Source organism: Astatotilapia calliptera, chromosome 5 (genome assembly GCF_900246225.1).
Source record: "Astatotilapia calliptera chromosome 5, fAstCal1.2, whole genome shotgun sequence".
NCBI lineage: Eukaryota > Metazoa > Chordata > Actinopteri > Cichliformes > Cichlidae > Astatotilapia > Astatotilapia calliptera.
This window is the reverse complement of record NC_039306.1, coordinates 12,472,993-12,489,381: the sequence shown is the minus strand read 5'-3', so window position 1 is coordinate 12,489,381 and position 16,389 is coordinate 12,472,993. Positions and strand designations below refer to the sequence as shown.

The 16,389-nt window shown below is 40.4% G+C and overlaps 1 protein-coding gene across 11 annotated transcripts in view; it reads right to left on the bottom strand.

Annotated features, from left to right (window-relative positions):
* Window positions 1–16,389, bottom strand: part of ptprt (protein tyrosine phosphatase receptor type T) — a 326,863-nt gene that overhangs the window by 39,513 nt on the left and 270,961 nt on the right. For all 11 annotated transcript variants that reach the window (XM_026167280.1, XM_026167283.1, XM_026167281.1 and 8 more), the window contains 3 exons: window positions 12,533–12,625; window positions 11,942–12,051; window positions 8,261–8,348 (listed from right to left, as the gene is read on the bottom strand). In XM_026167280.1, coding sequence (XP_026023065.1) covers window positions 8,261–8,348; window positions 11,942–12,051; window positions 12,533–12,625 — 291 coding nt within the window. The remainder of the gene's footprint in view (window positions 1–8,260; window positions 8,349–11,941; window positions 12,052–12,532; window positions 12,626–16,389) is intronic.

Sequence of the window (16,389 nt, the reverse complement as noted above, 5' to 3'; positions counted from 1 at the left end):
ATAATCACTCATAATCCTCCACCTTCTAATTAAAAATACAATCATTGGTGAAACCATTACTTCAGCATCTCTTTCCACTACCTGATGATTTTGGGGGATAAACAGCAATCATTAAAAATCGGCATCACATTTCTACATGTTTTGTGATTACCATGTCATTCTTACCCCCCACTGTGTCTGAAGAGGAACAATGATTAATAGCAATCACCTTCAACAGTGTCAATAATACTGCCGCTGGCATTAAAAATCAGACTAATTATTAACGTTATTTGTGCGCATCCCTCCTGGTGGGAGTTGCAAACCATTTCATTCTTTGGTAGCTCTGGGATAAGCTGAAGCTGGTTTTAAGTAGCACATTAACACCAGTGGTTAACACTGGCTACTGTAAAGAACTTTGTAAAGGACCGCACTCGTGGCTCAAAGAGTTGACAGTTCGTCTTGTAACCGGAAGGTTGCCGTTCGAGCCCCGGCTCGGACAGTCTCGGTCGTTGTGTCCTTGGGCAAGACACTTCACCTGCCGCCTACTGGTGTTGGCCAGAGGGGCCGATGGCGCGATATGGCAGCCTCGCTTCTGTCAGTCTGCCCCAGGGCAGCTGTGGCTACAACTGTAGCTGCCTCCACCAGTGTGTGAATGTGAGAGTGAATGAATAGTGGAATTGTAAAGCGCTTTGAGGGCCCCGAAAAGCGCTATATAAATGCAATCCATTATTGTTATTATTAGTGAATTTATTTAAAGTTGTTTAGGTCTATTCCATCATATATTCTAACATCTGTTTCTAAATATGACTTTTTTAAAAACATCACAGGTTACTTTTGAACTAAGAATGCTCATCGTGAGAAAAGAAAGAGTTTCTGAAAAACACAAATCTTACTGTACGTCTGTGGGTGGAATAATACTGCAGCAGTACTGCACTGCTACAAGCAATCAAGCACAAACCAGACTGCTGTGATCTGTACAAACCTGAGTAATATATATGTGTGCGTGCATGCGTGTGCGTGTGTATAGACTGCAGGTGTGGGACTCTCTCTCATTTGTTCAGAGCGTGTGTTTATTTGTATAACTGTGTGTGTGTGTGAGTATTTGTGACAGCTTGGAGGATGCTAATATTTGTTGTGGTTCTTTGGTCAAACACTTCAGAGGAGTTGTTGGCGTTCTGAGTTCAGAGCAGCTCAACAGACGTGTTGCGAATCTGAGCCAGAGAGGATAGGAAGAGGGGAGAAACACTGTGTACAGCTGCATATAAAACTAACACGCACACAGTCACTCTCTCTCACACACATACACAGTTGTGCTTGTTTTTAAAACCTTCTTTGCCTGTTCACTTTGTTTTTTTCTCCGCGCAGAACCCCGTACACACAATGCCCTTATCTTCTCTTGCATTCATTTTCCCTTTCATACACACACACACTTACGTCACCTCTGCTGTAATGAGAAGCAACATGATGCAGGAGGGGATCCTGATTATGCCAGTGATGCTTGGAGGTGTAAAACCTGTGTCTGTGCATAGTAACAGTGTCTTGGAAAAGACTACCAGCCTGTGAAATGATTCTTATTCACCTTACGGACAATACATTAGTGAACAGAAGGAGTCAGAAAGAGATTCAAAAGACAAGAACAAGAAGTAGTGAGGTTAGGTTAAACGAAATGAAAGAAAATGTGAGAAAGGCTGAGGTAGGATAGAATGACTGATGCAACACGAATAGATTAAGTTTAGACAAGTAGTTAGCGACAGAGGGGAGAATCAGTTACATTTCAGAAAGAAAGAGAAGACAGGAAGAGGGGGAAAAAAAGACCAAAATGTGGGGAAAAAAATAGAAAAAGGAAGTCGGATGAAGGAAGATAAAAGGAAAAGCAAGAAAAGAAAATGACAGACTATGGAGTGGCACATTCTCACTTTGGCAATTTAAAATTTTTAAGCATTTTGTCTACAGTGAGGAAACAGAGTCACAAAGCTTTTAGATGTAACTTGAGTCAGTTTTCAAAGTTAAGGAGCTAAACTGTGCCTTTTTGTCTTTTTCACAATAAACATAAAATGGAAATAATGAGATTCAGGAAAAAAACATGAATGTAGTTGAGAAGAGAAAGAACTGGGAAAATAAAGTTTCCTGGTACAAAAAAAATGAGACAGATACAACACAGAAATCTGCTTCCAACAGAACACATATCACTAATGAGTTACCTAAAAAATGTTTTATTTTCAGCAATCCTCTTGGGGAAAACGAAGTGCAGAAGGAGCTGAACAAAGAGAGTATAGATGTGTGTGTACGTCTATATTTGTATATTACAAACTGTTAGAGAGTTCTTACTCAGTATTACACACTGAGTAAACTCTCTATAAAGTTAAATGACTTATTACAGCAACAGGTTTTTGTTTTATTCAGTTTTGTTTTTTGCGTCAAACTGGTTTTCGTTTTTGAGGTTTATAATACAGAATTCCCAGTGATGCAAAAAGCAATATGAAGAAATCAATAAGCAAATCAATGATCATTGATGTGTAGGTTAAACAGATGGTTTCTGAAATATATTAAAGAAACACCACACTGACTTCTGACTTCGTTATTGATTCGATGCAGTTGGTGAGAAAATACATTTTCTCAGCAGTCAGGTAAAATACTGAGAGGCTGTCTTGCAAAATATAAACTGAATCCACAGATACCTGACTCTATATTTCTCTGAGTTTATAGCAATGGTGGCATTTCTAATGCTCGAACTCAACTCTTGTGGAAACACCAATACATTTCCCTCCTGGGACTGTCTAACTTAACTAATCAGTTTAATGTACAACACTATTTTTTTTTTTTTGTCAGGCAGTGAGATTAATTTTAAATTATGAAGCAGTGTGAAAACCTAGACAGACCAAGATTTATAAACAGTAACATTTGTAGCAAAATCAATTCATTAAAATGTACTAAAATTACCTTTAAATGTAATCCAGGGAATACACAAGCACAAACTGCCTGGCAAAATGCCATACAGAGGAGAAATAAACACTCCAAATATGATGCAGGAGTGTGCATGAAGACTAATAATAGCAGTCAAAAGGAAATCTATCATGGCCTTTGCCGTACAACAGACTTGAGAATGCATCACCTCCTGCTTTCCTTTTTTTTCTCTTAGAGAACACAAAGACCTCAAAACAAAGGAAGGATGCTCAATGATATTATGCATTCCTTAGACTCTTACCATAAGCTCCACTATCACAGCTAAATGCCTAATCCTAACTGTAAACTAACCTTAACCCTAAAACCACATTCTGATCATCAAATAGCCTCTAAAGGTTTGTCTGAAAGTTACAAAAAGCTTAAAAAAATATAACTCTTTGTTTTAAGGTCTGTTAATGAAGCTGTGCAAGGCTGCACTGCATAATGCACTAGTACACACAACTCCTTTTTGCACATATGCATTTTAGTTTAAAGAAAGGCCTCTGTTGAATTATGAATGACCATATGGGTAGAACTGAGAGCTAAGAGGGAAAAGAAAGGAAAAAGAAGCAAAGCGGAGGAGAAGGATGCAAAGGAGGGAGGAGGAAATAGAAGCAGACAGATGCCTATAATGAGGAAACACTACTGCGCCTTGCCTCAACCCATAAACTGTCAATGTTGATCAGAGAGGGTGAACAGATTGGATAGAATCACGGAAAAAGAGAGGAAGAAAGGAAAGGTGAAAAAAGATGAAATGAGAAAAACATGACTGGATTGAAGAGAGAAGGGAGAGAAAAGGGGAAGTGAATTTAAATTGGAGATAAAAATATGGTTAAAATTTCCAAAAAAGGGAGAAAGGGTGAGGTGAAAGGAGACGACATGTCGAGAAAAGTGCAGTGGGAGGTGATAGACGGAGGGAAAGGAGTAAAGAAAAAGTAAAATGAAGAACAAGGAGGTGAAAAGAGGTTGATTGGTGAGAAAAGGGAAGAAAGGAAAAATGAGATTGTAGAAGACAGATGAAAAGGGATTGGGAAGAGAGAAAAAGGAATTGCAAAAACCGAGTGTTGAGGAAAGGAAGTTATGAGAACAAGTGGGGAGAGGAGGGAAAGTGTTGAGTAGATAGGAGGACAGGAGGCTGGTAGATTAACATTTATTTAGTGTGCTGAAGGGATTTCAAACATGGCATCAACCGTTTGCGTTGGCAGATGGCCGGAGGAAGAGTGTGTTAACACTTCAACTCGAATCAGCCCTTTCCAAACTGTTCCAGAGAGAGAACGAGAGAGGAAAAAAGAGGTGGTAAAAGTACGCATTAGTGTGTGTATGTGGAAAGGAGAGAGCGTGCTGCTGAGAAGTCACACATAAGGAAACGTCCTCACAAGGATGGAACAATTATCACAGCTGCCTCAGAAGAGATTTAAAAGCTTAGAACTAGAATGTTGGCTTAAATCTCACAAAGCCAGACCACAAACTTAGGCTCCATTCACAGTGATCTGTGAAGGTTCAATGGGCATTTGTTTGGGTTAGAGATGCTGTCACCGTGATGACACCGAAACGACCTCTGAGACAATGAGATCAGATGTTAACTGATAAACATAGATGTCACTTGAACTCCTAATTTGGTGAGTCTTAACATAAACCCCTTCCTGCTGCCACTTATAGGGCTTCACTGAAAACTGATTGCTGATTGAGTTTGGAGTGGTGAATGGGATGCAGCGCTGCACAACTGTGCTAAAAAGCTGTCTTGTGGTCTCAGCATCATGTGTAATATAAACTATGTTTAAGCTTGAATGGATTCAAATTTAATCAAAGTCCAACAAGCAGAACTATATGTGTTTATGAACTTTGTTAAACTTGTGAGCTTCAAAGCAAAATGCAAATAATTGGTTTCAGAAGGCAAGTCAAAGTTTAAAATGATGGAAGAACCTTTTACTCGTTTTTAAAGTTTGATCGTTAGCCAGTTATTCTGTCTCTCAACACATTCCTTGTTCTCATAAAGATACAGAAAAAAGTCATTTCCCCTACGGCCTTTTGAAACATTTTCCCAAGAAAATGAGCCTTTGTATAATCACAGAAAGCAAGATGGACAGTTTCCATTACTAGGTCCTTGTAATTAAAGGATTTATACTAATAGCAAATTTATCATAATTCCTGTTGGCTATCAAGTCCTTGACAGGCTATTTCATTTCAGCACAGTGTTTCATTTTAAAGCCTTCAGGTTACAACAGTGTCTTTGCCTTGACATCTAAACCCCTGTAATGAGATATGTACGTGCACACTGATCTAAGTGGCCAACACACACACACACACACACACACACACACACACACACACACACACACACACACACACACACTTAGATTTTCAAAAATAATCTTCTGGATCATACTGGCCATGTGGGTAAGGCAAAGCTACACATGCTAAAACATGTAGATACACACCCATAAGGAGCTTATTAAAACTTTAGCCAAACAATATGCTTCTCTTGTTCAAACCTAATAGAGATCTGAGGTTGCAATGTACAATTTAACCAGCAAGCACACAAACACTCCTCTACAGAACATCCAATCAGAGAAACATCATTCATGCACACACATTCACATGCTAACTCTAATGACCAAACACAATCACATTTACGTTACATATCGTATGGTCCCCAATCTGAATATCATTACAGCACTCTGTCTACGCTCCAAAATAAATGTTAAGAAAAAAAAAACCTTCTCTCTGAATAAAATAGGGGCTGGTGGCTTTGATCATCAAGGATTGAAATAAATCCCTCTGCAAATTCAGAGTTATTTTTTACATGTGTATCAGACTTACCAAAGACAGGGATATGAGTTTTAGTCGACTTTGATATTGTGTTATTAAAAAAAAAAAAAAAAAAAGAGGGGGGGGGGGGGGCGATATGCCAAAAGATGGTTTTCTTTCTGCATAAACTTAAAATCAAAATTCTAAATTAATTTTTTTTCTTTTAAAGATTATAAGCCTTTCCCCAATAATTTAGCATACATGAGCAAGAGCATCCAACAAAAGAAAAGCACCAATAGTGAGTTTATTATCCTTTCGCTTTATTATTGCAATGATAACAAGATAGCAGCACTTGCAATGGTTTCATGTTGTGTTATTTGGAAATTCTGAACAAAACAAAATGACACAAGTAAAATAAGGGACATGCTTACAATATGATATATTTTAAAATGGTGAAAGTGCCAGTGTAACACTGCCTTCTTCCAAGAGATTGATCTTAATAGTGTTAGAAAGGCATAAATGTTGCAAGGCTAGCAAGCGCTTTCATTTATAATCAAGCTATGTCGCATCCAGACACTGACAAAGGTGACCAAAAAAATATAATAAAAAAATAAAAAAGCTATCATAAATGTTGAGTTTAAAAAAGACATGCTAAGAATCCAAGAAGATTGTTCTGCCTGACCAGAGAAACTCTAAGTATGTGACTGATAAATCTGATATTGGTTTACACAAAAAAACCATCTTTTTTTTCCAAGTCTTTTTTTTTTTTTTGGCGAAGCAGATGCTGAAAAAAAAATAAAAAAAATAAAGTTGAAGTCCTATATTAACATGCAGTCTTGAGTTTTTTGTTTTTGTCTTCATTCCCCCATTAATTTAAATGGTTCTGCTGTCAGAGATCAATGTTTCAGTATAATTGCAGTAGCGTATCATAAGTAGCATTTCTTAAAAGTGGTCTGGTCAGTGTGTTGTCCCAAGTGGACATCTTTCAAAGCCCAGTTCAAAACCAAGTCACCAGATAATTCCATCCATTATCATCCATGGGTATGTCATCCATTCCATCGATGACATACCCAAAGTTTGGTGGAGTGAGGAATACTTGTTCATAGGTCTGATTTTCTGATTGTTGAGGTTTCTTTATATTATTGTAGCGTCTTTAAAATATAAAGCTCCGTGAGATGACTGTTGTTGTGAGTTGGCACAATGAAAATAAAACTGAATTGAATTTCAAAAAAGGTAAAGGACACTTTAAGGGCATATGGAGCCCCATAAATATGGACTTGAGTTCTGCAGCTAAAGGAGAGTGTCCTCCTTCATGCTGCAGCATATTTTTGTACCTGTTTGTCTTCCTAATAATTTTAAATATAATGAAAACTTGCTATTGATGTTATTCAAACAGTTTTGATGATGATGCATTTCAGCTACAAACAGAACCTCACAGCAGCCATAGAGGGAAGAGAATTTTGTGGCAATGCTTTAATACATCAAGCACACTCAATGCAATTAGTTTCACAGAGACAACTATTTGTTCAGATGTTTTGTTTCTATTTTTGTTTAATGCGTGCATATGAGCCAATCCAAAAGCAATCACAGGAGACCACTTCCCAAAGTGGGAACTACAGGGGGCCCATAGAAATCTGGCTCCTCTGCAAGTTACCCCTGAAAATATGACTTATGAAGTTCTGGGAAATATAAATATTAACAATAGTCTCCTTCATCACCATGTATTTATATTTACTGGTATCTAACTGGTATTGTAATTGGTATTGTAAAACTCTCTGTCACAAGTCACTGTGGTGCTGTGTGTACAGCAGTGTGTACTTTTTTTAATCTGATTTCATAGAATTCATATTATTACTCAGGGCTTAATTTATAAATCAGGTGCTCTTATACCACAGAGAGGGTTCTGGTGGGCGAGCAGAGAGAAAAATTGATGGAATGCAAAAAAAAAAGCAAGACATATGCTTGCTTATTAAACAAATCGAAACCAAAATGCCATCATGCAGAATTTATTATGATTATGATTATGATTATGATGATGATGATGATGATTATTATTATGATTATTATTATTATTATTATTATTATTATTATTATTATTATTATTATACACTTTACAAGTGCGCAAGTAGCAGAGATCTGCTCTGAAATGCACTGGAGGACACATGTATGAGTGTGAGCAAGGTGTGTGAGGTGGAGCTGCAAGGTTGAATGCTTGATATTTGTATTTTACCAAATGGTTCATAAATGAAATCCTGTGGTTACAAATGAAACACAGCACACCAAACTAATGTGAAGCTTCAGGCTGGACAGTTAACGGAGAAACATATTTGTACTGTAGAAAAATCCAACTGAAGAGACGGTTACATATTTAAGCCAATATTCAAACCAAATTAGTCAGTCAAAACAAACACCAAGGTAAAAATGGCTAAAATAAATAGATTAAAATAAGCAGTATCAAATAAAGACTAAAATAAACCACACTAAACCTCACAAGGCCAGATTACAGTTCAAACTTTACTAAATGCGTAACACAGCCACATTCAGCAAAAAGTACTGCAGGAGTATTCATTCCTGTCATTGCAGTACTCACAAGCGATGATGTTGCCATAGCGATTCTTGTTGCGGTTCTCATCCTTCTTGGCTGTTTCCCAGGGTGCTGTCTGTCCCTCTGCCAGGGCCTAAACATACACATGTCCACATGCATGTGCAGACAGACAGACAGACAGACAGACAGACAGAGACACACACACACACACACACACACACACACACACACACACACACACACACACACACAAATAGTTTCATATTCGAGTATGAACACACAGAAATATGCAAGCACATATGGTCTGATGCCTAGAGCTTGTATACTGACACATGGGCTGGCAGAAGTTGAAACAGTAAAATGAATATGAATATGAATGAAAAGACAATCAACAGTCCGTGGCTTAAACATAACTACACTCTCACAGAAAAAAAGGATAAAGGCAGTGATTATTATTTGTCAACCTGGATGTAAAAAGTTAGACTTTCCACAGAACTTCTGGTTAGATATTTTCTAATGGCATAATACCAGATTTATCCATCCCAACTGGATCACTACTTTAGCCAGGTAACTGTTCTGCCAAATTTCAGCTAAATATGAGATATCTAATCAACAGACCAACAGACAGGATTGAAAACATAACCTCATTCCAGCTTTACTGGCAGGGGTAATCTGCTTAAATTCCTACACTGAATTAAAAAAGGCAACTACCAGCAAGCTTCAACTTTACAGAAGAGGGAAGATGTTTTTTTTATTTGTTTTTGGATTTTTTTTTTAAATATTTGAAATTAAAATGCACAGGTAAATAGAAGAAAAGCTGAAAAAGACAAAAACTTTGAGTTCATTGTTCTGCTGCTTTGGTCTGAAAGACATTATCCTTTCAGCCCTTTGCTGGAGGAGAGAAGACAGATTGTTCTTACTCCCTGCTGTGATACTGGCCTATGTGACAAACCTTACAAACATGGCAAGGACAAAATGTGTATGTGTGTGTGGGTGTGCTTGTCATTGCATTTGTGCATTCTCATTACTCATTTGTCTATGCACAGATTCGTTGAAATATTTGTATGTGTGAATGTGTACTATGATTTATTGAAAATGTGTGTGTGTGTGCCTGTGTCTGTGCGTGCACATGTATAAGATCACTCTCAAGTTTGCATTAAGCAACCAAACCCCAACTCCCAAAGGCTGCCATATGGACACTGAACTATTTTAGTACTGCTCATTCATATGGACACACAAACACACATTCTCACTACAGGGACAAGAGGACAGTCCTTTTTTAGTCCATTAACAGCTTAAGAACAGACAACAGCATTCACTTTTGAACAGCGTTATGACCTATATACACAGACATGCACACACACACACACACACACACACAAACTAGACAATACAAACACATTGTGACAGAAAGACAAACACCTAAACTTGTTGCTCAGTCAAGCAGAAAATGGATTGTTTCAAGTGGCATATGCGTCTGAGTCCAATATGTGTGTCTGTGCATGCGTGTGAGAATGCGTGTGTGTGTGGACTGTAAGTAGGACTTTCCACTGTTGCATAGTTCATGTTTATTTACCAAAAAGACAGAAAATTGTGTCGTCCTAATGTTAGTTAGAAGCTCCATGTGTGATACCATGTGAGAGCAAGAGAGTGAGATTGTGCATGTGTGCCTGTGTAAGAGAGAGAGAACATTTGCATGAGGTGTGGGTTGGCTGTATTTTCTTGACCTGAAAACATAACACAGTTTTAATCAGACTCTTCTTATTTGAATTATATTGCTGATTGGGATTATTAGCATTTTGTATAAAATCACTGAGTGGGTGGACCACATACACAGTCTCTTTGCACTGCTGAGTGGGTGCTTTAGGTTTTTCTGCAGTAAGAGTTCAATTAAATAAAATATTCCATTTACAATATAATTACGGTGGAATTAATTATTTACACTATTGATCTGCATCATCCAAAAACTCTCCACCGAAATAGGGGCACTATATATTTTTGGACTGCATCACATGAAGGGTAATGATATAATGGCTACTTAACTCGTCCACCCTATGAGGTGTCAAACAATGTGGAATATTACTTTAGAAGTAAAAGGTGTAATCCCAGTGAGGAGCTAAATGTTGACAGTGTGGCTTCTGTTGGTGTTAGTGGGGTTAATGGGTTTCAACAATGGAGGTCACACCGCATGCAGAGACAAGGACAGGAAAGCTCCATATGGGTTGCGGTGACAGATGAAGACACACGCGTACACGGACACACACACAAACACACGCACACCCAAAATACTGGAGACAGCTGGAGAGAAATTGTCTGGGTTTAGTAGCTTCCTCTAGAAAACTCAATTTGCTATAGACACTATACGGTTGCGGGTGAAAGGACAGGGAATGATAGAAGAGGGTGTTGACGTTACTTATATATAAGTTTTGATTAACCATAGGATTGACAGGACTAAAGTTGTTGTGACATTTAAATAACATGAAACATACATTAAATGGTACATTGTCTTTTAAAACTACCTCAAAATCTGATGAAATGACTGAAAAAGTTAGAGGTGGGGCCCTCTATGCTGTCTAGTGTCTCCTTTTAATCTCTGAGATTAAATAGATAGACCTGGTAGCTATCAGCTCTTTTTCTCTCTCTCCCTCTCTCTCGCTCTAATGCACACACACAGAGGCATACACACATTCAACAATAAATCACATTTGCTCTCCCCTGAAACGTATCAGTGGGTTTAAACCAAAATGACAGGAAGCAAATGAAAATATAACGTACGGTATCACGGAGGGACAATTTTCAACACGCAAGCAGAGTCAGTAATAGAAAATATTCATTCTTATGAGAGTGGGAGGTTGAAGGAGATAGAGGAAAAATAGAGTCTCTCTCATGCCTTTTCAAAGATTTATTTCTAGTGACAGAGATGAGGCAAATGAAGGGAAAATAAAATAAAGACAGTAAGGAAGAATAGATTGGTAGTGGAATAAATGAATGAAATCTGAGAATCTGGATTTGGGAGTAAAATGAGGGTATGGCAGAGCGCCAGTGACAAAGAATGATTATGAAAATGTCTATATGTGATAAACTGTGCTCTAAACAAACAGTCGGCAGAGACAGACAGATAATGCTCCACTCGTGTATGAAGAGACCGCACAACAGAATGTCATTAAAAGAGAATTGATGGCAAAAAGTGAGGAACAGAAGTGAAAGAAAATGCTAAAAATTAAAGCATGGATGGTATTTCAAAGCAGAGCAATAAAGGAAAGACTGATAGTTTGAGTAAAAGAAAACTAAAGAAAAACTTGCTGAAAATGTAAGAGAAAAGATTAGGCATTGGTTTTCGCTAAGTAAAAAAAACAGAAAAAACTAATTAAAAAGAAAAGCAGCAGCAAATGCAAAGAAAAAAGTTTACTACAGCGTCTGCTTGTTCAATTTTCAAATATTGATGAGATGAAGAGTTAATAATTGATAACTTGCCTTTGCATTAAACTAAATTCAATCTCACACTCTTATTCAGGAACAAAAAAAAGACCAACACACAGTTGTCACACAACTTGGCAGCAACAACAGTGAGAGAACATTTCAGACTACTTTTGCAAATGAGGCCACTCATATTTCCAATTTACTGCTAAACTGCTACTGCTAAGCTATAGCTATGACCTTTGACATTATTACTACTAGAAGCATTACTGTCACTCTCAGTAAGTTCCTGTGCGTATGTGTGTTCACCTCATATTCCTCCTTAAAACCATAGCCTTGGCCACATTTCATCTGGGTGATGTGTTGGAGGAGGTCTGCTACTCGAATAGCTGGTTGAAACTGGCCTGCTTGGAACTGACCTGCAGGAACAGAAACGTTTTACAGAGAGAGAGAAAAATGAGTGCATAAACACAAAGATGAATAACAAGTACGTGGGAAGGTGAGTGGGTGGGTGGATGAATGGATTAATGCAAGGATCCTGAAACTTGTTCTACCAAATTGCATTTCCCTCTTTATGAAGTTCATTCATTCTGATTCTGAGAAATTCCGATCCATTCTCTAAATTACCCTAAATTTGCTCAATGAACAAAAACTTACTCAAAAAAACTAAACAGAACACACAGAACTCTTTAACTCTTAGACGACTACATGACTGCAATGTTTTTTCCTCCTTTTTTCTTTTTCAAATCTGAGATATATAGTACGTTTTACAAATTGTCAAATATGTAGGTGGCTGTGAAAACATTTTTTTTTCTGTATTTACCTGATATGTCAATGTTATACCTCCAAACAAAGAAAGGGACCACCTAACTGAGGGACTATTTAAAACAGTCCACATACCACTCTGGTAGGAGATCTCCACCGACTCGCATCCTCCATAGGGAAAACTCTGCAGGGTCAAAGAGGGCTGGGAAAGGGAAGGCTGGCTACTATCTGTTAGAGAGAGAGAGCCATAGATGGAAGTGAGACGGGCAGAGATATTAGCAACATTTACACCAAGTACAGACATTCTGCCCTGTACCATATGTAGACACTTAAAAAAACAATCATTCCTCCTTTAAGTGACATGTTATGAAGTAAAGGTGTTAAGTAACTTATCCCTAATTGGTGAACAGAATGCTAGGACACTTAAATTAAACATCTGTTCTCATTAGGGGTAATGACAGAATTCATTGGATGAATGTGTGGTGTCTAATAGTGAGCACAGGTGGAGGGATAAATGAGAGTTCAGGGGACTGAGCTGTGACTCGAACAAAAAAACAAACAATTTATATTTTCAGGTTGGGCATAATACATCTGCAAGGATGTGGGAACCTAAAACATAGCTGTTGTATTCATTTTTCACTAGAATAAACAAGCAGAATGCTCCGGTGTGACTACTTAATAGAACCTTTATTTGTTTTCAGCAGTTACTTCCTCTTTTTAGAGCTGTACAAGTCACCTTTTGCACCTCAGCCAACCAAGTAAAACGTGATATTTTCTCTAAGGGAAAATTTACAAATGGACAAAACAGAAAGACACCAAAAGAGGGAGCAAAGAGAGAAGACTATCTGCAAACCCAACTCAGGAAACGTTTGGATGGTTGAATAAAAACAGAACGTAAAAATCAGCAAATTTCATAAATACACAAAACGTATCAGATGTTTCAACTGTGGCATTTTACTATTTCGTGAAAAGTACTTGCTCATTGTAAATTTGATGGTAACAACACATCTCGATTTATGTTTCCCACTGTCCTGATTTTTTGGAATTGGGGTTGCATGTATACTGAGTAAAAAGCAATAGTGAGAGGAGTAAAGGACAGTATAAAAAAAGAGAAGAAAGAAACTGAATTTGTTGTGTGACGTCTGTGTCAGATTATCTGAGCTGTGATATCTTCTCACCATAGCTTTAATAAATAAACATTTTGTTGAGTGATGGGGTAACATGGCTTATATGCCGATACTTTCAGTCTCAACTGTTCTGTCTCACTTTTGTGGGTTGTAATGTGAAACGGCATGACTCTTCTTTTTCTGGCTGCTCCCTTTAGGGGTCAACACAGCAGCTCATCTTCCTCCATCATCCTATCCCTACCATCCTCTCTGTCACACCAGCCCTCTGCATATCCTCTACAACCAGCAGCCTGCTTTGAAGCCTTGCTCTTCTTGTCCTACCTGGCAGCTCCATATGCAACATTTTTCTTCATTATATCCACTTTCCCTTCTCTGCACATGTACAACCCATCTCGGTCTGATATACTAAGTTTTCAACTCTATTAGTGCCACTGTCCCAAAACCATAAATGATTACGTGTCTCTCTACCATCTTGTAAAACTTCACTTTCACTCTCAACCCCAAAATAACCCCAAATAACCTCTCTACCTACTCCATCCTGCCTAGCAACCTTCTTCACCTCTCTTGTCAGTTGCTTTGGACGGTTGACCCCAAGTATTGACACTCATTTGCCTTGACTTTATTTTTTGCATGTGCACATTTCCACTCGTCTCTTTCCCATTCACACACATATATTCTTTCTTGCTCTTTCCTTCTATTGACTTTCATTCTAGGGCTGGGACGACGCGTCAATGTAATCGATTACGTCGACACGTAAAATACGTCGACGTAAAAAAATGTGCGTCGATGCGTCGTCACTTTCAAAACAGACATGGCGGCAGCGAGTAGCGGCAACACAAAACAAACGTGAAAAACTGCAACAAAATGGATTTTGTTTGTGAATGAAGAGCACTTTTTTTCAGAAAGCAAAGTGAATGTTACATTTTGTTTGTTTAAAGACACCATTGCTGCTAATTATTTTAAATGTTTTGCTCCTCCTTGAATCGCTACCTTATCGTGGTGGAGGGGTTTGTGTGTCCCAGGGATCCCAGGGGCTATGTTGTCTGGGGACTTTTGCCCCCTGGTAGGGTCTCCCATGGCAAATTGGTCCTGGGTGAGGGACCAGACAAAGAGCGATTCAGAAGACCCTTATGAAAAGAATATCGAGGGAACAGTTTACCCTGTCCGGGATAGGGTTACCGGGGCCCCGCCCTGGAGCCAGGCCCGGGGAGGGTACCCGAGGGCGAGCGTCTGGTGGCCGGGCCTTAGTCCATGGGGCCCAGCCGGGCACAGCCCGAAGAGGAGCACAGCCCGAACAGGAGACATGGGCCCATCCTCCCGCAGGCCCACCACCCGCAGGAGGCGCCATAGGGGTTGGGTGCATTGTGTGCCGGGTGGCGGCCAGGAGCGGAGGCCCTGGCGGACTGGCAATAGGGACATGGAATGTCACCTCTCTGGTGGGGAAGGAGCCTGAGTTAGTGCGTGAGGTTGAGAGGTACCGGCTAGAAATAGTCGGGCTCACCTCTATGCATGGCTCGGGCTCTGGAACCAGTCTCCTGGAGAGGGGCTGGACTCTGTCTCAGTCTGGAGTTGCCCCTGGTGAGAGGCGGCGGGCTGGGGTGGATATTCTAATATCTCCTCGGCTTGCTGCCGGTACGTTGGGGTTTTTCCCGGTGGACGAGAGGGTTTGTTCCCTGCGCCCTAGGGTCGGGGAATGGGTCCTGACTGTCATCTGCGCTTATGCGCCGAGTGGCAGTTCGGAGTACCCAGCCTTCTTAGAGTCCCTGGTGGGGGGGGGGGGGGGGGGGGGGTGCAGGAAGGTGGAAGGTGGAGACTCTGTTGTCCTGCTGGGAGACTTCAATGCTCACGTGGGTAACGACAGCGAGACCTGGAGGGGCGTGATTGGGAGGAACGGCCTCCCTGATCTGAACCCGAGCGGTGCTTTGTTATTGGACTTCTGTGCTAATCACAATTTGGCCATAACGAACACCCTGTTCGAACATAAAAGTGTCCATAAGTGCACGTGGCACCAGGACACTCTAGGCCGTAGGTCGATGATCGATTTTGTAATCGTATCACCAGACCTGCGACCATATGTTCTGGACACTCGGGTAAAGAGAGGGGCTGAGCTGTCAACTGATCACCACCTGGTGGTGAGTTGGATCAGGTGGCGGGGGAGGACGCTGGACAGACCTGGTGCACCTAAAAGCGTAGTGAGGGTGTGCTGGGAACGTCTAGCAGAGGCCCCAGTCCGAGAGATCTTCAACGCACACCTCCGGCAGAGCTTCAACAGCATTCCGAGGGAGACTGGGGACATTGAGTCCGAATGGACCATGTTCAGCCACTCCATTGCCGAAGCTGCTGCATTGAGCTGCGGCCGCAAGGTGGTTGGTGCCTGCCGTGGTGGTAATCCCCGAACCAAATGGTGGACACCAGAGGTGAAGGGAGCCACCAGGCTGAAGAAGGAGTCCTATCGGGCTTGGTTAGCCTGTGGGACTCCGGAGGCAGCCGACAGGTATCGACAGGCCAAGCGGAATGCGGCTCGGGCAGTGGCTGAAGCAAAAACTCGGGTGTGGGAGGAGTTTGGAGAGGCCATGGAAAAAGACTTTCGGACTGCCTCGAAGAGATTCTGGCAAACCGTCAGGCGTCTCAGGAGGGGAAAGCGGTGCTCTACCTGCACATTGTATAGTGCTGGCAGAGCGCTGCTGACGTCGACTGAGAAAATTGTCAGGCGGTGGAAGGAATACTTCGAGGACATCCTTAATCCCACTGACACGTCTTCCGAGGAGGAAGCAGAGTCTGGGGATGAGGGGAATGACCCGCCAATTTCCGGGGACGAGGTCACTGAGGCAGTTAAACAACTCCTTGGTGGCAGAGCCCCTGGTG